Source organism: Triturus cristatus, chromosome 11, assembly GCF_964204655.1.
Source record: "Triturus cristatus chromosome 11, aTriCri1.1, whole genome shotgun sequence".
NCBI classification, from domain to species: Eukaryota; Metazoa; Chordata; class Amphibia; order Caudata; family Salamandridae; genus Triturus; species Triturus cristatus.
The window spans coordinates 302,349,870-302,377,237 of NC_140594.1; the positions used below are offsets into that span (position 1 = coordinate 302,349,870).

A 27,368-nucleotide genomic window follows, 5' to 3' on the forward strand; every position below is an offset into this window, starting at 1 on the left:
ACTTTCTTTCTGACACCATTTGAAACCTTATATATTGCCATTGTGCTTTTTCTATCAAACAGTTGCTTAATTTTCCACAGGAGCCATTGTTTTCTCTCTAGCCGAACAGGAGCCTCAGCTCGAGATGGAGACCGGCGATGCTTGTACTCCGAACGGAACATCCGGGCGGTCAACAACGTTATCCGACGTTCCCGCAGGGACTTCGGCTTCAGCTCCCGACAGGCGTCGCACTTCTCGGAGTCGTGGTGCTCGCACCACATACAGATCGCGTGCGGATCCATCGCCGACATGTGTCGCGTACAGTTCTCACACAATTTGATGCCAGAAGCATTGCACAGTGTTCCTGGACGCGAAAAGGTGCCAGGAAGGCCTAAACAACAGAACAGGCCAGAGGAACCGCTTCTCCTGGATGCACGTTGCAGATGTGGAAAAGAAGAAAACGGACGTCAGTGCACTAGTAGGGACTTATATGGCTCCACTGATGTCATATCTGTGGAAGACGTCAGGGTGGAGCCATGCGATGCCGGCCCCCGGGCGCGCAGAGGTACTGCTGAAAAATCTCCGCATCCAGACTGGTGCCTTGAAGATATTCTCAGTTAAGGAATCTGCAGCTAGATGTCTCTATCAGATATAAAACCGTACACCTTCACACAGCGCTCTATCATCCAAGAGAAGATTAGGGGCTGACACAGCTTCCACATCATGACGCAGCCACTAAAGCAGCCGCAATTTTCTGGCACCACCATAGCAGAAACACTTTCTTTGTGAAGGACATCCATCTGCAGTGCTCACGGACCTTTCCGCTGTCTACCGCCATCCAGTGGTGATGAAAAATAATCTGAGAAACATTAATTTGAGCATTCGCTCCGGGGATTCCGTGGATCTCAGGGAAAAGGCAGCCATCTTCACTGCGCGTCCAGCCACGTCCCCCCTCCAGCCCCCCGCCCCCCGTAGGGTAATCTTTTTGAGGTCTATCAGATAAGGTAGAACAACAGTCCAGCTGTCAGGCCAGGCCTAAAAAGAGTAGTTTAGGAGATACAAGATCCAAGTGTGTATGTTAACATTTGGAAATGAAACAGAGCAGCTGCGTTAGATGAGGGTAAGAAATTAGAGTATAATGAAGAGTGAGACAAAGTAATTATTGTTTAAGACGTACTAAAGGTGGAGGAGGCAAAATAAAGTTTGCTGAATGCTAAAAGTTAGAATCAGCAGTTAGTTTGTCAATAGTACAACAGGTGCAGTCTTAAGACATATGAGAGAAAAAATCTGAGAACAGTGTGGAGGAAATCAGTAATGAAAAGTGTTAGTGCTTCATATTGTTACATTAATTAGTGTATCTATTGAAAAAAAATGGATGTTGGACAAAAAAGCGCTAAGTCACTAATAAAGGTATTAGACCTATAAAGGTCTTGAGCCTTCTTAGCAGTTATGTGAGGAAAAGTTATTGAACTGACCAGAAATAGAGGGTCCTTTTCATAGAGTAAGATAAAACATATCTGAGGTGAGGGAGAACTTGCTTAAAAATACGTCTTGTAGTATCGAGAAGTCAGTCACTATGTGGGTTGTAGACATGCTAATATGAGATTGTGGGTTTGGGAACATAGGTAGTAGCATGCACAAAAATCGTTAAGACTATATTTCGGTGTCTGGTAGTTTTAACAGTTGTACAGTTTGCACGTGCTGTAAGTGCATAACACCGTGCAAAGTGCAGAACACCAGTTACCCAAAAATATTTGTGAAAAGCACGAGCAACAGTATGAGGCAATGCACAGAAACAGCGAGCATGGTAAAATACAGAAGAATAAGAAGTGGAGAACAAGTTACTTATCTTCGGTAACGATATATCTGTAAGATACAGTTATTAGTTATGGATTCCTCACCTTAGAATTACCCCCAGGCGTCAGACAGGATCCGGAGAGTTTTTCTTCAGCAGTACCCCTGCACGTCGGTAGCTAGCGTCAGTCGACTCCGCCTTTGTCGTTGGCGTCGTGGTCACAGGAATGACATTGCAGTATCTACATAAACGCCGCCCCTGCGCGCTGACGTCAGTTCTTTGCACAACATTCCACGCCAGAAGCGCAGACCCATGCAAGACACTGACCACTGGTGCACAAAACTAGGGCCCTCAAAGGAGTCCCTTACCCTAGAAGTCAATTCGCAGAACGGGGAGGCTGAGTGGGGCGGTGAGCAATAATAATTAATATATGTGTCGTACAGATATATTGTTACCGAAGATAAGTAACTTGTTCATCTGAAAGAGACTATTAGTTATGGATTCTTCACCTTAGAATAGATACCCCAGCAATACCAACCCCTGAGGTGGGTCTGCGAACTAAGTTCACACTATAAAGCCCTAAAGAACTGAGCGGTCAAAGAAGCCGTCTCTCTGGACTCAGCTGTCCAGGCAGTAGTGGTTAGTAAATGTGTGCAATGAAGCCCACGTAGCTGCCTAGCAGATATAATGAAGAGGGACTCTACGTCCCAAAGCAGTAGTGGCTGCCGTCGCCCTGGTGGAATGGGCGCGCAACCCCATTGGAGGTGCCTGTTTCGCTAAGGAATAGCAGATTTTGATGCAAAGAACGACCCAGCGTGTGATGGTCTGTCTGTGCATGGCAGACCTTTGTTTGCGCCCACATAGCAAACAAAGAGCTGGTCATCCACCCGAAATTGCTTTGCGCGATCCAGATAGAAAGAAATCGCACATTTTGGATCCAGACGGTGGAGCCTCTCTTCCTCTTTAGAAGGATGCGGGGGCGGGAAGAAGGTGGGCAAAGGGAAGGTCTGTCCTATGTGGAAAGAGGTAACCACTTTGGGAAGGAAAGAAGGCCTAGTGCGAAGGACAACTTTTTCCGGATGAACAGCCAGGAAAGGAGGTTTGGAAGAAAGAGCCTGAAGCACACTCAGCCTGCGAGCAGAGGTGATGGCAACCAAAAAGGCAGTTTTAAGTGTCAGAAGTCTGAGAGGACAGTTATGTAGTGGCTCGATAGGAGCGAACATAAGATAGGTCAGAACCAGGTTCAAGTCCCACTGGGGCATTACAAAAGTAACTGGAGGAAACAAGTGAATAATGCCCTTAAGGAAACGATTTACAATACGGGACTTGAAAAGAGAAGGCTGGTCAGGAAGCCGAAGAAAGGCCGAAATGGCCGAAAGATAGCCTTTTAGTGTGCCCAGAGCAGAGCCCTGGCGGGCCGAATAAAGAATGAAGAGGAGAACCTCTGAAATTGCGGCAGAAAGGGGATCCGCAGCCTTTGCTGCGCATCATGCCACAAATTTGTTCCATCTACAGGCGTACACTGTTTTGGTAGAGGGACGCCTGGCTGCCAAGATACTGTTACAGACTTCGGGAGGAAGGTCGAAAGCTGTCAACTGCCGCTGCTCAATCTTCAAGCATGGAGGTGGAGGCTGGACAGGTTTGGGTGGAGGACAGTTCCCTGCTGCTGAGACAGAAGATCCTCCCGAAGAGGCAGTCTGATCGGAGGATCGATGGCCATGTGCAAGAGCTTGGGATGCCAGACACTTCATGCCCAGTCCGGGGCCACAAGAATGACTTGGACCCGGTCGCGCTTGATCTTCTTCAGCACTCTGGGTAGATAGAAGTGGTATAGGCGGAAAAGCGTATAGAAGACAGCAAATCCACTCGCGACGAAAAGTGTCGCCTAGCGAGTGCCGCCTTGGATATTCCAACGCGCAGAACAGCTGACATTGCGCGTTCTCTTCGGTAGCGAATAGATCTAACCAAGGCTCTCCCCTCTGCTGAAGGAGACCTTGCACCACCTCAGTGTGAAGACGTCATTCGTGATCTATCATGCACCGGCGGCTGAGTTCGTCTGTCCTGGCGCTCAGAGAACCTGCCAGGTGTTGAACCACCAGGGACATGCCCTGATGTTCCAGCCACTTCCAGAGACAAAGTGCCTCTTGACATAGGGTCCACGACGCCACCCTGCCCTGGTTATTGCATTATACATGGCAGTGGTGATGTCCGTGAACACCTGCACTATTCTCCCTTTGACAGAAGGAAGGAATGCCTTCAGTGCAAGAAGAATCGCCCAAAGCTCCAGAAGGTTGATGTGGAGCTCGGACTCCGCCGGAGACCAGAGGCCTCTGATTTCCGCCTCTTCCATGTGGCCGCCCCACCCCAGAAGTGATGCATCTGTCACCACTGTGAACTCTGGCTGGGGAAGGGAGAAGGACCTGCCGTTGACCCAATCCTGGTTCGTCAGCCACTACTGCAATTGATGTGCAGTGCCCTCCGAGATCTGGACGCAACTGGAAAGATTTTACTGATGCTGTGCCCACTGGAACTTCAGGTCCGACTGCAGAGCCCGCATATGCCACCGAGCATAGTCCACCAGCAGGATGCAGGAGACCATGAGGCCCAGTAGCCTCAGGGTCATTCTGACGGAAACCCGGGATAGAGGCCAAAGGATTGGAATCATAGCCCAAATATTCCGGACTTACTGCTAGGGAGGATAAGCCCAAAACTGTGCTGTGTCCAGAACCGCTCTGAAGAAAAGGAGCTTATGGGTGGGAATCAGGTGTGACTTTGGCACGTTGATGGTGAACGCAGGAGGTCGGCCGTAGTCTGGAGGTGGGAGACGACAGCTTGGGGCAAGCCCGCCTTCAACAGCCAGTCGTCGAGATAGGGGAAGACTGGAACCCCTGATCTGCGCAGATGAGCTGCGACCACCGGCATCACTTTCGTGAAACACCCGAGAGGCGTTGGTAAGGCCAAATGGGAGTACGGTAAAGTGCTCATGGTCTACCATGAACAGTAGGTAACGGCTGTGAGCCGGCAGAATGGGGATGTGAAAATAAGTGTCCTGCAAGTTCAATGCTACCATCCAGTCTCCAGGGTCGAGGGCAGACAGGACCTGAGCCAGTGTCAACATTTTGAACCTCTCCTTCCGGAGACGTTTCTGAGATCCAAGATAGGACACAGGCCTTTGTCCTTCTTGGGGACCAGAAAGTAGTGGGAATAACAACCACAACCTACTTCTGGGGCAGGAATTCCCTCGATGGCTCCCTTGGCCAAGAGAGACGTAAATTCCTGTTGGAGAAGTGGCAAGTGATCCTCCGACATGCAATGGAATTGAGGTGGCATGGATGGAGGGGTAGTCTCGAAGGGGAGGGAGTAGCCCCTTCCGACTATAAGCAAAACCCACCTGTTTGACGCGGTGTTGAGCCAGTGGGGGAGGTGATGGCGAATCCTGCCGCCTACTGGTCCTGAAAGGTTGGAGTAGGAGGGCTTGGAGGCTGCTGCAGAGGGGGCGCTGGTGGACTGGCATGCCTGCTGGCCCCCAGACCCTTGACGGCGGGTCCCCGGCCACGCAAAGACTGGACAGCTTGCACAGGCCTGTGGCTTATCCACTTTGCATCGAAGGCCTAGAGCCCAGAGCCAAATCAGCAGGGCCCGAAGGCACACCAGCGGAGTCGAGCTGCCTAAAAATAGAATGGAGGGCTTCGTAAAAGCTATGAAGTTGGGCAGGAGTCGCTCCAGCTCCCGGAAAGGGAGGGAGGCTTGGAGTTGACCCAACAGGCCCCACAGGCAGAGCTAAATGACTACCATCCGCATCCCGCGACAGACAGGACTTACCCGAAGACGAAGACTTGGACGAGGAGTGGTGGTGATGGCTCCACGACCGGTCTCGCGACCTCCCTCTCGACCGGGACCTCGAGCAGCGCGGAGCCGACTGGCGGGCCTCCAGAAGCTTTTGGGACTACTCCCGCAAAGACTACTGGGCCATGGACCGGCAGTCGGAGCACAAAAAACAAGTTACTTACCTGTACACTATGGTTCTTCAGTATTGATATCTTTCAAAGATTCGCATGCTCAAATCTTCCCCATTGTCATGGTGGGAGTCTCACGGTATTAGAAATATACCAGTACAAAAGAAAAAACTCCATGAAAAACCAATACAAAGGTTTTATACTTTGGTAACCCATCACCATCATTATATGGTCTAAAAGTCAGCCAATGAGACGCCAGCCCTGAGATCACAATCACCTGCAGAGCCACCATACCTCAGATTTCCAGCACCAGTGTGAGCCAAGAATAGTTATCATGAGGTAAAAGTGGTTTACCTTACAAACAGGGAGGTTGGCGGGCCGCATGTAAATCTATGAAAGATATCAATACTGGAGAACCACGTGTACAGGTAAGTAACTTGTTTTTTTCTCCAGCATTGAATCTTTCATAGATTCACATGCTTGAATCAGAATAGAAAGCAGTATCTAATCCAAAAAGCGTTTTAAGGGTAAGACCTCTTTTCCCTTATTGTTTAAGTAGTGAGCTTTCAAAGACTACGAGATCTTTTAGCATACATAGTGGATTGTGTGTCTCAGAATGTTTAGAATAACAAACACTACATATAAATATATATGAATATCATGAAAAACAATCACATCCTCTATTACTTCATAAACAAAAATATTCTTTTAAAATAGACAATACCTTAAAGAAACAGTTGGCGTAGCCCAGCCTGTCCCACAGCTGAATCTCCTTTCCATGCTGTGTCCAAACAGTAGTGCCTGGTGAATGTATGGACATTCGACCATGTTGCCGCTCTGCAAATGTCTGGGAGCGATACTCCCACGAATAATGCAGCGGAAGTAGCCATCTTCCTTGTCGAATGTGCATTAACCTTTGAAGTTAAAGGTCTTCCAGCCTTCTAATGACAGAATGCAATTGCTGAGGATATCCATCTGGTAATACTATTTCTGGATAATGCCAAACCCTTCCTGGGAATGGCGAAAGCGATTAACAGTTGATTTGACTTCCTAAAAGGTTTTGTTCTGTCAATATAAAATCTTAAGCATCTTCTGACATCCAACGTGTGAAGAGATCTTTCTGCTATAGTAGTTGGATTTTTAAAATATGTAGGTAGGATGATGAGTTCATTTAGATGGAATGATATCGGAACTTTCAGAATAAATTTAGGATTCGTTCTCAGCACAACTTTGTCTTTCTTGAACTGCATAGAAGGTTCAGATATAGAAAAGGCTTGAATCTCACTGACTCTTCTGGCTGTCGTCAGAGCCAGTAGCGCCACCTTCCATGACACAAACTTCAGATCAGCTTTATGAATGGGTTTGAAAGGTGGCTTCATCATTTGAGTAAGGACTGTGTTAAGTTGCCAAGGTACCGCCGGACGTTTTATTGGAGGGAACACCCTGAACAGACCGTTCAGAAAGTCCTTTGTTACTCTATGAGACCAAAGAGAAAGATGCACCGGCCTTGTGTGATATCTTGAGACTGCTGCAAGATGCACCTTTAAAGAAGAATGTGATAATCCTGCTTTGGATAAATACAGTAGATATGGAAGGATTTGGTCCAGTGTTAAAAACAAAGGGTGTTGAGAGTGATCCAAACACCACTGGCAAAACCTTTTCCACTTTGCAGCATGTTTTATTGGTGGAAATTGCTCTTGAGTGAGACAGAATATCCCGACATTCCTGAGGAACATTCAAGGATTGGAATTCGTGGTCATGAGGTTCCAAGCAGATAAATTTAGCAAGCTTATTTGAGGAAGTACCACTTGTCCCTTGTTCATCAATGTTAGATTGTGCACTGGTGGAAACTAAACATGAGGCGAAACAGACATTTGTAGACGCTCCGTGAACCAAAACTGGCTCGGTCAAGCCGGCGCTATGAGTATCAGGTGGCACGGTTCCAATTTCATTTTCCTCAACACCTTCAGAATCAGAGGGAATGGAGGAAATGCAGAAGCGAACATTCCCGTCCATCGAATTTGAAGAGCATTCCCCATGATCTTCTTTAAGGGAATCTGCTCGCAAACCGTTTGCATTTCTTGTCGTCTCGAGTGGCAAAGAAATCCAACCGTGGAGTTCCCCATAGGTGGAATATCTTCAAAAGCCGGTGTTGATCTAGTTCACATTCGTGGCATAGGCTTGCCCCTCTGCTTAGGTAATCTGTCCATGTATTGTGGATTCCTGGGACATGCTGAACTTGTAGAGAGATATTGTGCTTCAGAAGCCACTGCCAGATTTCCTGCGCTTGTGCTGATAAGGTTTTGGACCTTGTTCCTCCTTGTTTTAGAAGATAAAACATAGTGGTCGTGTTATCTGTTCTGACCAGGACTGGGCAATAGTGAATTCTGGGAAGTAACACTTGAAGACCTAAAAACACTGCTTGTAGTTCCAACCAATTGATGTGCATCTTCGCTTCTTGCGTGTTCCAATGACCTTGTAATTCTAGGTCTTGCAGATGTGCTCCCCATCCCTGCAAGGATGCCTCAGTTGTCATTATTTAACTGGGAGATTGAGGTTCGAAGATTAGGCCTGCAGTGAAATGTTTTCTTATTCCCCACTATGACATTGCCTTCTTTATTAGTGGAGTGATAAGGACTAGGTCCTCGAAAGACCCGTGAGCCTGAACCCATTGTAGGTCGAGAAGTTCCTGAAGTGGCCTCATGTGGAGACGGCAATTTGGGACGAACGGAATGCAGGATGAAAGCATTCCCAACATGGACTGGAACATACTCACTGTATCTGGCTTTCTTTTTTGTATCTGAGAACTCAGTTTTAAAATGTTCTGAATGCGTTCTTCTGACGGATACACCTTTGCTTCTCTTGTGTTCAACACTGCCCCTAAAAACTGTAGAGTTTGAGATGGTATCAGAGAGGATTTTTCCACGTTTACCTTTAGACCCATGGACACAAATAGATTCCTGCAAGTTCTCAGAGAGTTCTGAGCAGACTGATACGTCGGACCTTTTATCAGCCAGTCGTCCAGATACGGATAGACCTGGTGTCCTTGTGCCTTTGAAGTTAAAGGTCTTCCAGCCTTCTCATGACAGAATGCAATTGCTGAGGATATCCATCTGGTAATACTATTTCTGGATAATGCCAAACCCTTCCTGGGAATGGCGAAAGCGATTAACAGTTGATTTGACTTCCTAAAAGGTTTTGTTCTGTCAATATAAAATCTTAAGCATCTTCTGACATCCAACGTGTGAAGAGATCTTTCTGCTATAGAAGTTGGATTTTTAAAATATGTAGGTAGGATGAGGAGTTCATTTAGATGTTATGATATCGGAACTTTCAGAATAAATTTAGGATTCGTTCTCAGCACAACTTTGTCTTTCTTGAACTGCATAGAAGGTTCAGATATAGAAAAGGCTTGAATCTCACTGACTCTTCTGGCTGTCGTCAGAGCCAGTAGCGCCACCTTCCATGACACAAACTTCAGATCAGCTTTATGAATGGGTTTGAAAGGTGGCTTCATCATTTGAGTAAGGACTGTGTTAAGTTGCCAAGGTACCGCCGGACGTTTTATTGGAGGGAACACCCCGAACAGACCGTTCAGAAAGTCCTTTGTTACTCTATGAGACCAAAGAGAAAGATGCCCCGGCCTTGTGCGATATCTTGAGACTGCTGCAAGATGCACCTTTAAAGAAGAATGTGATAATCCTGCTTTGGCTAAATACAGTAGATATGGAAGAATTTGGTCCAGTGTTAAAAACAAAGGGTGTTGAGAGTGATCCAAACACCACTGGCAAAAACTTTTCCACTTTGCAGCATGTTTTATTGGTGGAAATTGCTCTTGAGTGAGACAGAATATCCCGACATTCCTGAGGAACATTCAAGGATTGGAATTCGTGGTCATGAGGTTCCAAGCAGATAAATTTAGCAAGCTTATTTGAGGAAGTACCACTTGTCCCTTGTTCATCAATGTTAGATTGTGCACTGGTGGAAACTAAACACGAGGCGAAACAGACATTTGTAGACGCTCCATGAACCAAAACTGGCTCGGTCACGCCGGCGCTATGAGTATCAGGTGGCACGGTTCCAATTTCATTTTCCTCAACACCTTCAGAATCAGCGGCAATGGAGGAAATGCACAAGCGAACATTCCCGTCCATCGAATTTGAAGAGCATTCCCCCATGATCCTCTTTAAGGGAATCTGCTCGCAAACCGTTTGCATTTCTTGTCGTCTCGAGTGTCAAAGAAATCCAACCGTGGAGTTCCCCATAGGTGGAATATCTTCAATAGCCGGTGTTGATCTAGTTCACATTCGTGGCATAGGCTTGACCCTCTGCTTAGGTAATCTGTCCACGTGTTGTGGATTCCTGGGACATGCTGAACTTGTAGAGAGATATTGTGCTACAGAAGCCACTGCCAGATTTCCTGCGCATGTGCTGATAAGGTTTTGGACCTTGTTCCTCCTTGTTTTAGAAGATAAAACATAGTGGTCGTGTTGTCTGTTCTGACCAGGACTGGGCAATAGTGAATTCTGGGAAGTAACACTTGAAGACCTAAAAACACTGCTTGTAGTTCCAACCAATTGATGTGCATCTTCGCTTCTTGCGTGTTCCAATGACCTTGTAATTCTAGGTCTTGCAGATGTGCTCCCCATCCCTGCAAGGATGCCTCAGTTGTCATTATTTAACTGGGAGATTGAGGTTCGAAGATTAGGCCTGCAGTGAAATGTTTTCTTATTCCCCACCATGACATTGCCTTCTTTATTAGTGGAGTGATAAGGACTAGGTCCTCGAAAGACCCGTGAGCCTGAACCCATTGTAGGTCGAGAAGTTCCTGAAGTGGCCTCATGTGGAGACGGCAATTTGGGACGAACGGAATGCAGGATGAAAGCATTCCCAACATGGACTGGAACATACTCACTGTATCTGGCTTTCTTTTTTGTATCTGAGAACTCAGTTTTAAAATGTTCTGAATGCGTTCTTCTGACGGATACACCTTTGCTTCTCTTGTGTTCAACACTGCCCCTAAAAACTGTAGAGTTTGAGATGGTATCAGAGAGGATTTTTCCACGTTTACCTTTAGACCCATGGACACAAATAGATTCCTGCAAGTTCTCAGAGAGTTCTGAGCAGACTGATACGTCGGACCTTTTATCAGCCAGTCGTCCAGATACGTATAGACCTGGTGTCCTTGTTGTCTCAAATATGCTGCCACTGGCTCCATGAACTTCGTGAACACTCTTGGTGCGGAACGGAGACCAAAGGGCAACACTTTGAATTGGTAGTGGCGCCCCGCCACCTCGAATCTGAGATACCGTCTGTGTTTGACGTGTATTGGAACATGGAAGTATGCATCTAATAGATCTAAAGATGTCATTAGCAGAATCTCTTGCAGCGATAACATTCTGAAGAGCTGCTTTCTGATAAACTTGTTTAAACCTCTTAGATCCATCAACTGCCTCCACTTGGTACTTTGTTTTTTCCTTATTAGGAATAAATGCGAGTAGAATCCATTCCCTCGATGTTCCTGAGGAACCTCCTCTATTGCGCCTTTTATAAGGAGATTCAAAATCTCTTTCTTTAGTAAGGATAAATGTTGATGTTTCTTGGGGATGGAAGGGCGGGTCGGTGGTTTTTGAATGAATTCTAGGGTGTGGACCTGATAATTAATGTCGAACACCCATCTGTCTGATGTTATTGACAACCATTGATGGTAAAACTGAGAGAGGTAGTGGTTCTGATGAGGTTTGTTTTTTAACAAGGTGGTTGGCGCACTACAAGTGTCACTGCATCCTACCGCTGTCCTGAGATTTTCCTCTAGCTGATGTCTTCCTTCAAATCGCCTGTTGCTGGTAAGGCCCATTGGATGATCAAAACTGTTATTGATTAGAAAATTGTCGATACCCTTGTTGCTGATAGGGTTGGTACCTATAAGACTGAAATGACTGCGTTTGCTGGTAATGGCCTCTTGTTCCTCTGCCCTGAAAGGACTGAAACCTTTGCTGTTGAAGAGTCCCTAAAGCACATGCTGTGTCTATATCAGTCTTAATTTCCTGAAGGGCATCGTCCATGTGGTTGCCAAAAAGATTTTCACCATCAAATGGCATATCAATAATCTTTGCTTGGATTTCCGTCTGGAAAGAGGTGGCTTTGAGCCAGTCCTGTCTGCGAAGGGCGACAGCCCCTGCCATCTGCCTAAAAGCCACTTCTGAAATGTCCATTGCTATGTCAATCATTTCAGAGGCTGCCCTAGCCCCATCTTGAAGAATTTGCGTCGCCTCTTCCTTCTTATTATCAGGAAGGTGAGACAGCAAAGGCGCTAAATCAGACCACATTTGTCTGTCATATCGGCTTACTATGGCCAAAGCATTTGATGCTTTGATGGACATGGCCGCCATGACCGCAAAACGTTTACCTGCGCCCAGGGCTTTAAGTGGGATGAAAAAACTTGGGGGGGGGGTCTTTTAAAGGGGCGTGGCTTAACACGTAAGCTAAAAATCTGTGCTTAGCATAGTGTGCCGCCCAACTTGTATTTTTCTGTTTCTGTCATTGCATCCATATATAGAATATAACAAGTAACATCATACCTACAACAAGTCAGGACTATACAGACCGTCCAGGATTTCGCGATTTGCCGTAAAATCGGCATTTTTGTAAAAATTCAGCGATTTTTACAAAAGTGCCCGCGAAATCGGCACTTTTGTAAAAATTCTGCAATTTTTACAAGAGTGCCTGCGAAATCAAAGACAAAACCAAATACCTCTTTAGTACTGGTGCATCATTTCTCTTCATGTAGGCCAGGTTAATCTTGTTTGTTGTGAATATTAGCCTCGGATTCTGGGGTAAAAGTAAAACTGCTGGGAACTACTTTATCTAAAACGCATGTTCCGTCTGATGTCACCAAGGGAGACATTCTGAGTATAAAGATCTGTTTTTTTTCTTTTTATCTTTATCATAGCAATTAGTTTCTTCTCCCCTCAAATAGTTTGGGGAGTTTATTCCAGATTAGCCAAAATAGTTTAATTTTAGTCGAATTAGCTGGGGATGTGTATCCATTCTTGAGTAAACAATTTATTTATCTATTTTTTCTCATTGTGCCTATTGCATCTTCAACCCTTTGAAAGTGTTTAATTAACTCGTGCAGTTTTACTGTTTTTAAATACTTTTGTGGAGTCGCTACATTCTTTATTTCTTGTCGGTTTGAGTTGTGCATCTGTCAGTGTTGAGGTTTTAGGCTCAGACAGACCTACCTAATGGGCATCTCCGGTGCCTTTGTTCACTTCAATGCGCTTACAAACGGATTTCATAGTTTTCAGGAACTTTGCTCCAGCGCATTAAACCCGTCGCTTCTGTGCCACCAGGACCCTGCCAGTGATTTCTTAGCAGAGGCCCGCCCTGAGGTTGCATTTTCATATGGAATTGGGGCACGCGCAGTTCACTGCTCCCAGCGTTTTGTAAATTCTATGAGGGCCGCATTGGCTGCTCCCAGCTGGTCACAGGCCCTCAAAACTGCTCCGTCACTCGGCCCCCAAGAGCAGACACATCCCACGAGACAAGAGAAGGGACGCCGAGGGGCATCATGGGAGCAGAGTTAAAGGGTCCAACAAATGCCTTGGCCTAGGCTGCCTGACCTTGGCTTTCCGAGCTGGCTGTAACATGGCACCCCGAATGTGAGGGAGACGGGGTGCTCGATCTGGATAAAATCGTGGCTTCCATGCTGAAATTGTGTGATCTTAGGCAAATATTTAATTTCACTAAGGTATGTTCTGGAATGCCATTTCCTATAGGATGCTACCAGGCCATCTTTAATGGGCTTCTCAGAACCTATACTAAAGCAAATGGAGGATTGCATTTCCAAGGGATAACAGCCTTCACCTGTGGGCTGCTTTCTCTGTTCCATATCCCAGGTTGCCTATTTCAAAGCGGAATACTCTGCTAAAACAGTTTCCATTGATTTAAGGCTGAGAATGAATGATTATGAGTAAAATAAAGTGACGCAAAAATGCTGCTAAAATTCCATATTTGTGCCGCTAAATTTCCATGTTTGTGCCGCTAAATTTGCTGATCCATGCCGATATATCCTGGGGGGTCTGACTATTGGCTTTGTCAATGGTTGTTAGTTGCATAAGCATAATAAGCAGCAACTATGGATTGTATGTAATATTGAAAAAGCTTCCACTTAAAGCCCTGTGACACCACGGCAATGTTTCCGCTCCGGAGTTTAAAAAAAAAAAAGGGAAATCCAGAGAGAAAATGACTCTCTTTAAAGAATTTCCCTTCCCCTACGATGCTCACCTGGCATGACGTCATGCCGTAACTTCTCCACTGGTGAGAAGTGAGCAGTGTGAGCACGCACACATGATGTGCCTGCTGTCACTGCAGTCTGGGAAAAAAACGGACCGCATTGTGCCAGGGCACAAAACAGAGCCCGATAGAGACCCGTTTTGAGGCCCCCTTAAAAAAACTGCCAGTGCTCAGACCCAGTGAGACCCAGCCCACTTAAAGCCCTGCCTTCGCCATCTAGTTTTCTACCTTCTTTGTCTTGTGGAGCGGAAAATGTAGCTGCCGGGTTTCTAGAGCGCCTCTGCGCTGCTTGCATAACCACTGATTCCAGTCTGGGATGACCTATCAGACATGCTGGAGACGATTCTGGGGCTTTGTATTTCTTTTCCATTCTCTGGACTGATGCCGAAATAGAAGCTGGATTTCTCATAATTTTTAGGCCTTCCTCCCATATATAGCTCACCATTGGGATGGTCCGAATCGACTTTCTAGATGAGTCTTTGAAGTTGTATAAGAAACAGTCTGCCTGTTTCACCTGAAGAGGAAGGTCAAACCTTTTTGAGGCTCGCTCCATTAGCTTGTGGAACCCCCCAATATCCTCCCGTAGAGAATTTGCTGGGGAAGGTGAAGGTGAAGGAGATGACGGAGCAATATATTGATCCCATTCGTCACCCACAGGCTCATCCTTCTGCGTCAGCTCTCCTTCTTCTCGTTGTTCTTCCACATCGCTCTTAATATAGTCATCCCTGATGACTATTACTGTCGGAGGGCGCGTCTTCTGTGGGGCTTGGGGTGGTGCTGCCTTCTCAGCGGAAGGTGCGCTTTGTGTCTTACTTGGGGTGTCAGGTAAAGGAGCATTTGCTTCTGGAAATCGCCTATAATAGTCCTTAATCATGTGCCTCAAATCCATGACCAGTGAACGTGGCACTGACATAGAATCTTCTCTGACCATTGGAGGGTTCTCCTCCTCATACTCATGAGTCCTGAAAAGATTCATACCTCCGTGATCGTGGTGGAGGATGGTCTTTAAAAGAGAGCTCCTCCTGATATTCTTCCTCATCCGTGTCTTGTCTTTTTATTTTGAGTTGAGAGGGACTGTACGCAGAACCAAAAGAACATTCCTCCTCCGATTCCTGCATTTCCAACATATGGGATGGAGGAAGCGGTGAGATTTTGCTGCAGGTTGCCAAATCTGATTAAAACCTTCCTGCATCAGGCATAACTGAGGCTCTTTTTCTCTCCGAAGAGCCCGTCGACGGTGGAAACCTTTTTATCGACATAGTCAACAATGATCTTTGAGTATTTGGTGACTTGAATGCAATCGTCGACGCAACCATCGTCGACGCAGGCTTCATCGTCGAGGTCATCGTCGGAGAGGTCGTCGACGGTGTGGTGGTCGTGAACGCCGTCAACGAGACTGACATTGTCGTCAAAGTGGCCGTCGATGACACTGCCGTCGTTGGAGTAACTGTCGTCGACACATTCACTCTCATCAACGATGTAGCCATCGACTGGTCCGTCGACTGAGCCTTTTTCTCCACAGGCTTCTTATGAGGAGTGTGAGGCACAGAGGAAGAAGACTTTTTAGGAACACCTTCCGGAGGTTGTAAATCCGGCGCTCTGTCCTTAGATTTAATGACTTTCAGTTTTTTAGAGACAGTTTTTGAAACAGTAGGCTCTAATTTTCTTTTTGGAGTGGAATGAGCCTCTTCAGCCTTTGAACCAGATTCTGATATAAATGTATTTTTCTGAAGCCACAGAAGCAAGCGTGCCTCTCTATTCTTGAGAGTTTTGGCAGAGAAAGTCCTGCAACGCTTACACTCCTTAGGAACATGTTTTGGATGTAAGCAATATAAGCAATCTTTGTGGGGGTCCTCAGAGAAGAGTCTAGCCTTCCCACAAGATCTACATGGTCTAAACAGCCTCCTCTTAGAGCCTTCAGACATCTTGCCAAATGAAGAAAATAACAATACCTCTATTCCAGAGATACACTGAACTGAAAGCCAGGTCAAAAGTTCAAAACAGAGAGAAAAACTGAGCAGAGCTCAGGGAGACTCCTTCTCACACGACATGCGGTTGAAAATCTGAAGTATGGCGACTCTGCAGGGGATTGTGATCTCAGGGCTGGCGTCTCATTGGCTGACTTTTAGACTATATAATGATGGTGATGGGTTACCAAAGTATAATCCATTTGTATTGGTTTTTCATGGAGTGTTTTCTTTTGTACTGCCATATTTCTAATGCAGTGAGACTCCCACTATGACATGGGGGAAGATTCAAGTATGTGAATCTATGAAAGATTCAATGCTGGAGAACTTCGGGTCGTGGTTGCGCTCCAGGCCCCAAAGGCACACAATATGGGGGTCCGTCACAGACATCAGCTTGTGGTAGGAGCCACAAGGCTTGAAGCTGGTCCGCCGAGATGACATCCATGTGCACCAGGAGTCGTGACGACTTGAAAAGATGTTGACAAAAAGTCGCAAAAAGAGAGTCAAAAAGTGATGAGGTACCGCTCTCTCCAGATCTGTGCGGAAAAAGAAAGAACTGGCATCAGTGGGCAGGGGCGCTGTCTAAGTAGATACCGCAGCCATTCCGGTGACCACGACGCCAACGAAGGACGCAAAGTCGACCAACGCCGCCTACCGACGCGCAGGGGTACTGCCGATGAAAAATTCTCCGGATCCAGTCTGATGCCTGGGAGTAATTCTTAGGTGAGGAATCCATAACTAATAGTCTCTTTCAGATGTTAGAAAACAGAGGGCTCCTTCAGAAGTGGGCCTACAACAGCCTATGTATGGGAAGGTGTGGTGGCATGAAAAGGCCAAACTTCAACCCTACCTGATAGAAGTGTACACATACACACCTGCCTAGCAGAGTTCAAAGCCCAGCCTTTTCAATGCAATCACGTGAACAGACTTCCTGTTTAATGCCCGCCCACCTCTAACTTCCCTTTTTACTTCGAAATTTTACATTTTTAATGCAGCACTTTTAAAATTGGAGTTCTGAGTCCACTGGTTTCTGCCTGCACACTTGAACGAGGTTTCATAATAGGCTCAAACACATCCTCGGAGTCAAGCGATGTGTATAATTAACTCAGGACACCGAGAAAGCGAACATGCAGATTTTCAGGCAGACCGCTTAGAATGTTAAAGGGGGAAACGATTTTTTAAGTAAGAGTACACATGAAAAGAAATATTGCATATTAAAAAACATCATAGGAGAAGGCACTTGAACAGACTTTACAGAAAAAAAGTGTAAACCATTAATTGACATTTGCACCAATTTGAGAAAAACAGCAACAGTTAACACTACAATATCTAGCATCATGCAATACAGGGCTGTGCATCGCCATAAATGAGTTTGGCTGCAAAATATTATCCCACCAGAAGAAAGGACCTATGGTTTGACACCAGAAATAATTTAAGTGTAAAATGGCTTGTGTAGCAATTAAACAGGTAAAAATAACAAATGTTTTACTAAAATCCTAAAAAAAAGTATCAATGAAAGAGAATATAGACTTAGGGGCTGTTTTATAGAAGGGTGGAAAGGCATAAGCATCTAGTGGTCATTTCCTATAAAGGATTTTCCCTTGGCATCCATGGAACTGGTCATTCCTCGTTCAATAAATCCTCTGGTTAGTTTTGTACGAAAAAACGTTACCACATCGTTTGATAGGATTAAACCATATCACCTTTCTTTACATTTAAAAAAAAAAAAAAGTCAATTTCCACATGCCATACTGCCTACATCCAATGTGGTACAGGTAAAATCTCTGCCAAACTAAACACCAAATGTTGTTGTTGGCATCTGTTTTTGACGCGTGGTGCCTCTAGAAGTGAGGTGAGGTAAAGAGGTCTTGAGAAGAGGTAGGAGTGCCAGTGTTTGTAGGGTGCTTGGTCTGGACTTGTGTATGGAAGCATGCTGAGGGAGCGAGTCAGTGCTTTTGGCGGGCTGGTTGTTGCATTGTGTGTGTTGGGTGGGGGCACCGAGAAGGAGGCTGTGTGAATCTAGTGTATGGTGATGGCGCAGTTGCGTCTTGTGGATAGATATAGAGTGCAGCTGATTTCCTTTATAATAGGTGACAATAAGGTTTGCAAATTGGGTGTCTGGAATTGTGGGTAGTGGGGTGAGATGTGGAGGGCAGTTCTGCAGGTCAAGTTTACAGAGAATGGGGCGATGTAAGGGGGTGTCCTGTGTGACAGAGTTTCCCATGTCTTGGTTCTTGAGAGTCGAACTATTTTATGATGGCTGTAGAACAATTTGTGGGTTGGTGGAGACAGGGTGTGTGCGGGGGAAAGGGAAGTTTGCCTGTGAGTGAGGTGGACATAGTTATTGAGCGAAGGAGAGTGTAAGAGGTGGGGGGATGCCGGGAGTGTCAGGTAGCTACAAAAATGTTGTGCGAGGGCTTCCCAAGATGACGACGAGGCGTCTTTGAGGCGGAGGTTGAAGTTATGTTTGGAGCAGCATTTGCGATAGAGTGATACTCCTGTTGGTGGGTAATGAAATGTTCTGCAAGTGACTGGAAGTTCAGAGAAAATGGTGGGATATATGGGGTAGGGGGTAGTGTCTGTTGCGGGTCGTTTGCTGCGTTAAGTCGGAAATAGACTTATTGTGTGTTGAAGAGCTTTGTAGGGCAGACACTGTGGAATGAGTCGGGCACGGTTGTGTGAAGGGAACTATGAGGAATGTATATGGTGCAGGTGTGGTTTGGTCAGTAGTGTAGTTGCTGGAAGAGTAGTGATAAGTGGAGGCAACTTGTGCAAAGTGGTGGCAACGTTCATTATTTCGAGGAGCACTGTATGCAAGAGGGTTTCAAACCTGGTGAAAGGTGAGGGCTAGTCTGCAGTCGTGATATGGGTGTGGTGGCAGTTGCCACTCATATGGGTGGACTTCTGCATATGACGGGGTGTCTCAAAGAAGGCAGTGCAATATATGGGGCATTAGGTACAACAGAGATGTCCTTAAGGGTCTAAATTTGCCTAAAAAATGCAAACATAAGGCAAAGTTCACCACAACCAAAAATAAAGCTTGATATTGGTACACCTTTACAACAGAGAAGTAGCAGCTGGTAAATAAAACCCATAGACGCCGATGGGAAATATCATTAGCACGTCAGTCTAAACTTCAATTTAAAACTCTACATAGTAAGGAGCGAAAATGCACAAGTATTGTGTATAACTACAGTCCTTTCGATGCGCTTCCATTTCGAATTCTCCAAACATAACCCCTCCCAATGACTTCTGGCCCAGACAAATCCAGATCCAGCTGTCTGTGTCTGCCAAATTCATTCCCTTAGTTTGCAAGTCCTGTGGCCGCACATCCCTCAGTAGGTCACCTTCCGAGCAAAGAAAGACACGTTTAAACTGGACGCGTGGCGAGCTCGAATGGGATTTTGCGTACTGTGTTTCATATTACTGTGTAGTGTCAATTGCACAATAGACGGTATTACAGCAGGGTGGCACTCATGCCTTACTAACGAAGGCCACATACTGTAGAGCAGCAGCAGGTCCTGCAATATAGCAATAAGATATGGACTCATTCCTCAGTTCTTCTGCCTCTCAAGCATATGGGTGATACATGATAATTCAGAACCAACATGCAGTACAGAGGATGAAGAAAGTAATTCCCGTAAGGCACAATGCACCACCTACCTTGTGAAAAGACCCTGTGGCTACTCATCCTCGTCATCATTTTTCTCCCGGGTTATTTTCTCTAGGAGGTCATCCAACTTTCCACTCTGCTTGGACTTCTTTGGGGCATCTTTTCATCCAAAGGGGAGAGTGAAACGAAGGAAACAAGGTGGGGAGCAGAGGAGAGACAAATGATATATAGTGACAAATCTCAAATCACATCATACTGCTTATTTGTTAATTCAGGTATTTCACATCCCTCATTTCCAGGAGATGATATGTGTGATCGAACATCATGTGTTCATGACAAAGCGATTCTACAAAGAAAATAAACTAGTTTTCAGTGACTGTTCCATCTTCTATATAGAAAGACAGAGGTCTGGTGAAGATCAAGAGGAGTCACAGTGCAAAATGAATACAGATTATTCTATGTATACTATTAATAGTAAAAATCATGATAAGACAACATAATGCCCGTGGCCAAAAGAGTTAAACTATTTGAACTGCAGAATAAAGCTCACTTTTACAAAATGATGCAATTTTACAAAGTATTTAAAATATCTGGCGGGCACACATCACTCAAAATCAAATTCTAAATTAAAAAAGAGCAGTGGTTCCTTATTTAAGTCATAAAGTGGAAGATCATCATAACATGACATAATAAATTTGAAAAAATAAGTAGAGGCTTTACCCCCAGATGGAAGCCATTAAAAAAAAATGTACAGGAACCACAAACTCAGGCTTACTGAATACAGTCTCAAAAGTGAGTAAACAAATGAAACAAGTGAGACCTGGCCATTTAGAAGATACACAATAAAACTCTACCAAACATAAGAATCATAACCAAAGTTGGATAAACGCAAGAAGTGTAACAAGTACCAGATAAATTCAGCCTTGAGGGTAGAGGCCAACTAACACCCTACCACTAGATTCCTAAATTGGCCATCTTAACAAGGCCTGGAAGATGCAACTTACAGAAATCATCGGAAGCAAAACAGGCCCCAAAGTCACTGTCAGAACCCAGACTGAGCAAAGATTATGTGGCAAAACTAGCCCAGCATTTTTGGATTAATTAATCTCCTTGTTCAAACCATGTTTCCCTGATTTTCCTCTTAATAGAAGTACTGTAATTATTCCACTCAAAAGCAAAACAAAACCTGAGGTAGGGAGACACAGAAAACCATGTGAAGAAACACATATGAGGTTCAGGTTCTGATCTGCCAAATATTGGGTTTCTTTTCTTCCTTGCTGTCAATGTTCTCCCAATTAAGGTACGGAACAACAATCCTAAATTTCTTCAATTTTAAAAGACTACCCTTGAAAATTAGTGGGACTACTGTCATGTGTGGCAGGGTTTTTTACATAATACATATATTTTACACGCAAGCCAGGTCTGACTGTATACCAATATGAAAGTACTAACATTTTAGCTTGTGTGTATGCACACGTGTGCATGTGTATGACATGCTTGGGTCCTAGAAAACTAAATGTGAATAGTGCCAAAAGTACGTGTGAGATCTCTGTATTATTTCAACATTATTTTCAGAGCTGTGATATAACATTCATTGTCAATAACTGTCTGAATGTACTTTTTCTAGGTTCCTAGGGTGAAGAGCCATTATCTGTGTACTCTACTCCCCCTGAATGAGAGTTACTTTGCCTGGGTTGTCTGACTCCTAACACTCCCTATCTGAAAGGGTGCAACGCAGCGTAGAGAGGAGCGAGAGACACCTGCTGGTTCTCCTCTCTACAAAGAGCGTAATATTCCTCTTTGGGAGTAGGATATCTCCCGGGTGTGCACCCTCCCCAACTGTGAGGTTTACAACACTACATTTTTAATCCAAACACATGAAGCAGGAGTTGAGTGGTTCCTTACTGCATGAATGCTTGAGAACACTAACTTCAGCATTTTGAAGAAACATTTCTCTTTCTTCATTTATGCCGTGGCTGAGATGGCAACCACTTGACACAAAGTACTCATTAGGAAAAAAATACAAATGTCTACTAAGGAAACTGAGGCATTTTAAGCACATGTTAGCAATAAAACACCCAACACAAAAAAGCTTTAAAATAAGAGCAAATGGAGTAGCTCTTCGTCGAGCTTTGTTCATTGGAACCATTCCCGGTGGTGGCTAGAGAAAACGTAGGTAAAAATAAAATGCAGTGTATGTCAAGGGTTAGTAAGAGTGCAGTAGAACGATGTATGTATAAGCAGCATCCAATGAGAGGGGGTGGGGATTGTAAATGCTTTAGAGTCACTGGGATAGGGAAGCATCCTGATATCTCCCTCAAGATCATCCGCAGGCATGCCATTGCCACAAAACACACTAACATACACTAGAGAAGGCATTTTGAAATAAACATAGTCTCCTAGAGGTGAACCATGGAGCATGAATACAAATAACTGAGTTCCAATAACTAAAGAAAGCAAGACACAATTTAGAACCCACAAACACAATGCAGAAATGATTTAAGAGAGAAAGATACACTGGAGGCTTCACAAACAAATAAAAGCCTGACAGATCAAGCAATAAGGAGACAGGGGAGGACCTTCTGACATGTCCAAAGTACAAAAGGGATATGACAACACATACAAGAGACAGGCTTTGTCCCTTGCAGTGGACCTCTCCAAAATCACAAACGCATAGGCAGTGAAGACGTAAACACACAGAAAGAGATAGTGGAAGGCATGCAAGTATATAAATAAGCAGGCTGGGCATGTTAATGTATAAAAGAATTGGACAAATGAATGTGTCTGAACATATAAAAGAGGGGCCCTGACTGCCATACATACATGGGAAGGGCACAGAGCAAATTAGTTACTCGGCTCCAATTGTATCAAATGATTTCTACCTCTTTGTCTTCTAACCTCCTTACTATGGGGCCCAAAACTGAACACAAAGTATACCTCTATTGCACTTGATCCTAAATGTAGCTAGGCAGAGCAGTTCAAGGATTATTCAAGCGATGGTGTGGGATAGAAAGATGCATCTCAATAGGTTTACCTGCAGAGGTTAATAAGGTCGAACCAGTGCTCTACCTTGAAAAAGAGATAGCAAACCATTTGCCTCAGAAGGTAAGCTTGTTCTCACTCTGGCTTGCCATCCTCCCTCACAGGGAGGATGCAAGCAGTCTTCTTGTCCTCCTTTTATTCTGGGTCTGAATCTACCATTAGTGGGATCTCTCGAGAATCCTCACGTAGTCCTGCGTTGTCCAATTTCTCGGTCTCCCTAGGCTACCATTATCCAAGACTTATGGCTTTCCTTTGATGCCTTATGCTGTTGACACACAACTCATCTTCTTTTAAAGTGTGATTTGGGTCCTATCAAGACACAATTCTGGCTTCCCTCCAGACTGGATGCAGTCTGTCAACAGCTAAATGGAGACTAAACAGAGGTCATCATTCTAGGAGGCCTACCCTCCATCTCAGTTTCTGAACTATGGCCTCAAGAGCCAAGGAACACTCTGCCGCCAGTCTCAGCTGCTATAAATGAATGTGTTTTCATAGGTACAAGTTATTATTTGTCTCAAAGATTCACAACATTACTCCATCCTTCTTCCTGGTATGGCATGAGATTTTTCATGAAAATCCTTCCATTTCTTCCTATGGACTGCAGGAAAAATGGCGGTCAGGCCTTCTTTTTGGGCTAACTTGATTATTGCAATTCTTTGTACATTGCCCGCCCAAATTTGCTCCTTCAACAGCTCCAAACCATCCAAAACTCTCTCACAAGACTACTTTCCGGGGCTACTGCACACCTTCGCAACTCCCTTCACTGGTTACCCTTGGCCGAAAGCAGCATCTGCAAGGCACCTGTCTCTACGGCCTCTCCTGCAAGGACTCCTTTTTCTTCAACAGAAACTTTGCTATTATTCCCAGTTCATTTGATAAGAATTTCCAATACTCTCCCCTTCTTGGTCGCTATGCACCGGATTTCCCTCTGCTGCAAAGCACATATAAGCATAAAAGAGAGAGGCATCAACGGGCATATAAACGCACTCTACAAAAAGTGGATGACATCTTACTAAGCATATGAACGAGACAAGCAGTGGAAGGCAAATAAACATACAGGAGAGGAAATCTAACATACATGAGAACGAGAAAGACAAACATGAAAATGAAAAAAAAAACAGTCAGCTGAGGGGATACAGATAAATAAATGAGAATGCAGTGTTAGACATCCAAATAGGGCGCTGTACGGTATTTATGTAGCGCTTTTCAAACCCCCTGCGAAGTGCAAGGCGTTTTCTGGCGTGGCCAGACTGATTTACTTATATAGCGCTTCATACCGGGGCGAAGTTGTGAAGCACTTTCCTTTGTATCAGGTTCGTGGGCAATGTACGCGTTTAAAAAGGGAGTCATACAACACAAGCAAAAGTGATAGGCGGGGGAGGGCATCAATACATAGATACAGAATACGAAACACAGCCATACAAAGCACGGGGACTAGAGACATCAGCAACGTGCAGATGCAGTCTAATAAACATGACCACGAGACAGGCATACAAGGAAGGCCCTGTGCATGTAAATGATACGGAATGGACCATGTATGCACAGACAAGGTCAGCCGTGGCCTCACGTTGAATAAATGCAGGCGATAAAGCATGCCACATGAAGGCACACAGCCGCACTAAGATGCAGACAGGAACCCGTGCTTCCCCTGGGGCCTGCCGTCCGTGCAAAGTGGGTACCTGCTCCCAATGTAGCTAAATGACTATTGACATGTGTTCTCTCAGCTCCACAAACACTCCTGCTGGCTGCGAGCAGCAGGACGGACGGCATCCTGCCAGGCCCGGCACCGGGAAGCAGCTGAGAAGGCCGGCACGGCTATTCCCTCATCGATCGGGGCCTTAACTGACAGAAGTGGAATTTCGGCAGGAGTGGCACACATTTTGTCGGGAGGAGATGGAGCCAGGGGTGTCCACGGGGGGATGTAGGCAGGGGGGCAATTTCCTGACCCGCCTCTGCGCGCACGCATGGCGAAGGACGCAACATCCAAAGCCAGGTAACCCGGGGGCGCTCAGCAAGCGACTGCAACCTTACCAGCTGAGGCACGAAAACATATTAATAGATACTTTAGCATTAGAGACACTGCACAATATACTTCTGATAAAGCCTCGCTGCCCCCTTCACCAGCTCGCACGGAAAGAAGTGTATTACATAAGCAAGGAGTAAAAACAGAAAAAATGAAAGAAAAAGAAGTGAGATGAAAAGAATTAAGAAACAACAGATATACGTACTGTGGAAAATGTATAAAAGACAGAAATAAGAATCAAAAGGGAAAAAAAGGAGTAAAAGAAAAAATGATATTGACGCTAACAAAAAGTATAAAGAAAAAGGTTATTGAATGAATAAAATGAGAACGAATAGGTTAGGTAGAGTTAAAGGAAAAAAGAGTAAAGAAAGAGAGAAACCGGCAAAGTTAATAAAAATGGAAAGGTCAAGGAAAAAATAAAAACCAGAAAGGCGGAAGAAAAGAAGTGCAAGAAACACATAGAGAAAATGGAGGAAGTTAGAGAAAAAGAAAATAGGAATTGTAAAAAGGACAGGGAAAACTAAGGAAAGGGACATAGGAGTGAAGCAAGGAAAGAAAAATGCGTGAATGAAGGTAAAAAGGAAGAAAGAAGACAAAAGAAAGGTAGTAAGAATCAAAGATAAAGTCACCCCATGAAGTACAGGCTCCACTGGGAAATTCAATCACAAGCAAAACCATCAACTTGCAGGAGGGCAAACACGAATGCCCAGAGCACATCCGTGCATCAACAGCCTTTTACAAAGGTCAGGCAGCTATCCCTAACTTGTCTTTGGAGACATGTCCTCCTAAAGATGCTACAGTAAGACCTCATCGTTAATGTCAGTCCAACATACCTTCCCTACCCTAATGAAGCTTTACGCTTTAAGAAGCATACAATTTACTAAGGACTGAAACTGACATGCCCATCGAGTCTGGTCATCTACTACTACTCCTACTGCCAACGTTGCTAACATCACTCTCATCAACCCCTCACTCCACACTACGTAGTTTCTATGTTTATCTTGGTTGCTCGGTACTATAACTCAAATGACCTTTCCTCAAGTTTTGCCACTGATTTACGGTTAATGTATTTAACATGTCGCCAGGAGTTTGTTCATGCATTCCCTAGAATAGTTGCACATAGGCAGGATATTAGCTGCTCCTCTGCAAGGTTACTCTTAATTTCACTGAAAGGCATTGACTAAAAGGCTGCTTATGGAGCTACCTTTTTTCCCAACAACCAACTCTTCTCCCAATGACTTCCTGCTGTGCATCAGGCTGTCAGTTTCTAACTCAGCTCACCAAACTGGGTCTCGCCCAAACCAGACGATGTTCAATCTAGCTGCAAGAAGCCCCTTCGATGCTATATCCACCGGTGTCAGCACTTCGCAATACTTACCCGACGCTAAGAGAACAGTGGATTCACTTATGGAATAAGTACATTCTCCTGGCCACTAATTGGAGCAGGGGGACAGAGAGTAAGGTAGTTGGGACATCCTACAATTTTAGACTGCCAGTCTCCTTTCTACTAGAACGCGTTGGAAGTTTGCACTTCCTCGCCTTTGCCATTCTCGCTTTCAAAGTACTTTATTGATTTTCCATAAAAGATACATAGAGTAATAATGTTTCAGTGTTAGCACTACTAGTCCTTATTCTACTGGTCCCCATCCTGTCCCTAGCAGGTCAATAAACAGGCTGGTTCGCAAAAAACTAACAGCAACGTGAAAAATCAACAGTAATGAGAAAAACAAACACACAGAACATTCAAGAGTGGAGACATGCACTATGTGAAAGGCACAGGATAGCAACATGAGACACATCCAATGTGGCGAGAAGGGTGGCGACAAGCAGATTCCACTTTCCAAACATTCATTAAACAATTCGCGGACTGAAGGACTAACATCTTATCACTAAACGCACTTGGTCGACCCCTTGAATATAAAATTTCCTTTTGGGTATTTACCAGCTATGCACATTCACCATCTACCAGCCTCTAAGGCAATCAGAGCGGCAGAACCTAACAGGTGGCTCGTGCCCAGTCATTTCTGCTGGGTCGCCCTCCGCGCAGCAACAGCAGGTTAGGAGGCCAGCTTTTTAACCACACGCACTTCATCCAGATGTCTCGCACCCCCTCCAGAGGCACTTCAGGGAGCCCACGGCCACATCAATCTGTGAGAGATATTCTGAGTGCTGTCAGACCAAAATGATTCAGTGTGGGGGAAGGGTCAAGGCACGTGTGAAATCTTGGCTGTGTGCACACATTTCCTCCAATAGAGCATACCTGGCACTGAACAGGCTGGGAAAGGTAATGCAGCCTATTTTCGTACCATTACAATATTTCCTCCCCCCCCCACTCTCTACCAATGAGACTTATTTAGGATGAGTTCTGCATCTAACCTGCACAGAAGTGGGCATATTTCACAGTCTACATGTTATGTGTAGGGACAAATTATGTTTCTGCAAAAGTAAAATTCATCCATCCTGTATATGGGCCCAGAACACCCTCCATCATGTACCCTCTCATGAAGAGATACATGCGCAAAGTTATCTGGGTACCATACTTCATAAGTTCCAGTAAGGCAAAATGTATGATGAACAATAACGACTCTAGAAAGCAGAAGCGTAGCCAGTGCAATATTCATTCATGTATCACACTCTTAGATGAAGGCCAGAAGCTCATTTACAGGCTAGTTCATCCTTACCAGAAGGCATACTG

At 45.0% G+C, this 27,368-nt stretch overlaps 1 protein-coding gene across 1 annotated transcript in view; it reads right to left on the reverse strand.

Annotated features, from left to right (window-relative positions):
* The window catches only part of RBM19 (RNA binding motif protein 19), a 420,351-nt gene that overhangs the window by 81,066 nt on the left and 311,917 nt on the right, over window positions 1–27,368 (reverse strand). Inside the window, exon 24 of the mRNA XM_085635231.1 lies at window positions 19,659–19,767. Within this exon, the coding sequence (XP_085491357.1) occupies window positions 19,679–19,767 (89 nt within the window). The 3' untranslated portion in view covers window positions 19,659–19,678. The remainder of the gene's footprint in view (window positions 1–19,658; window positions 19,768–27,368) is intronic.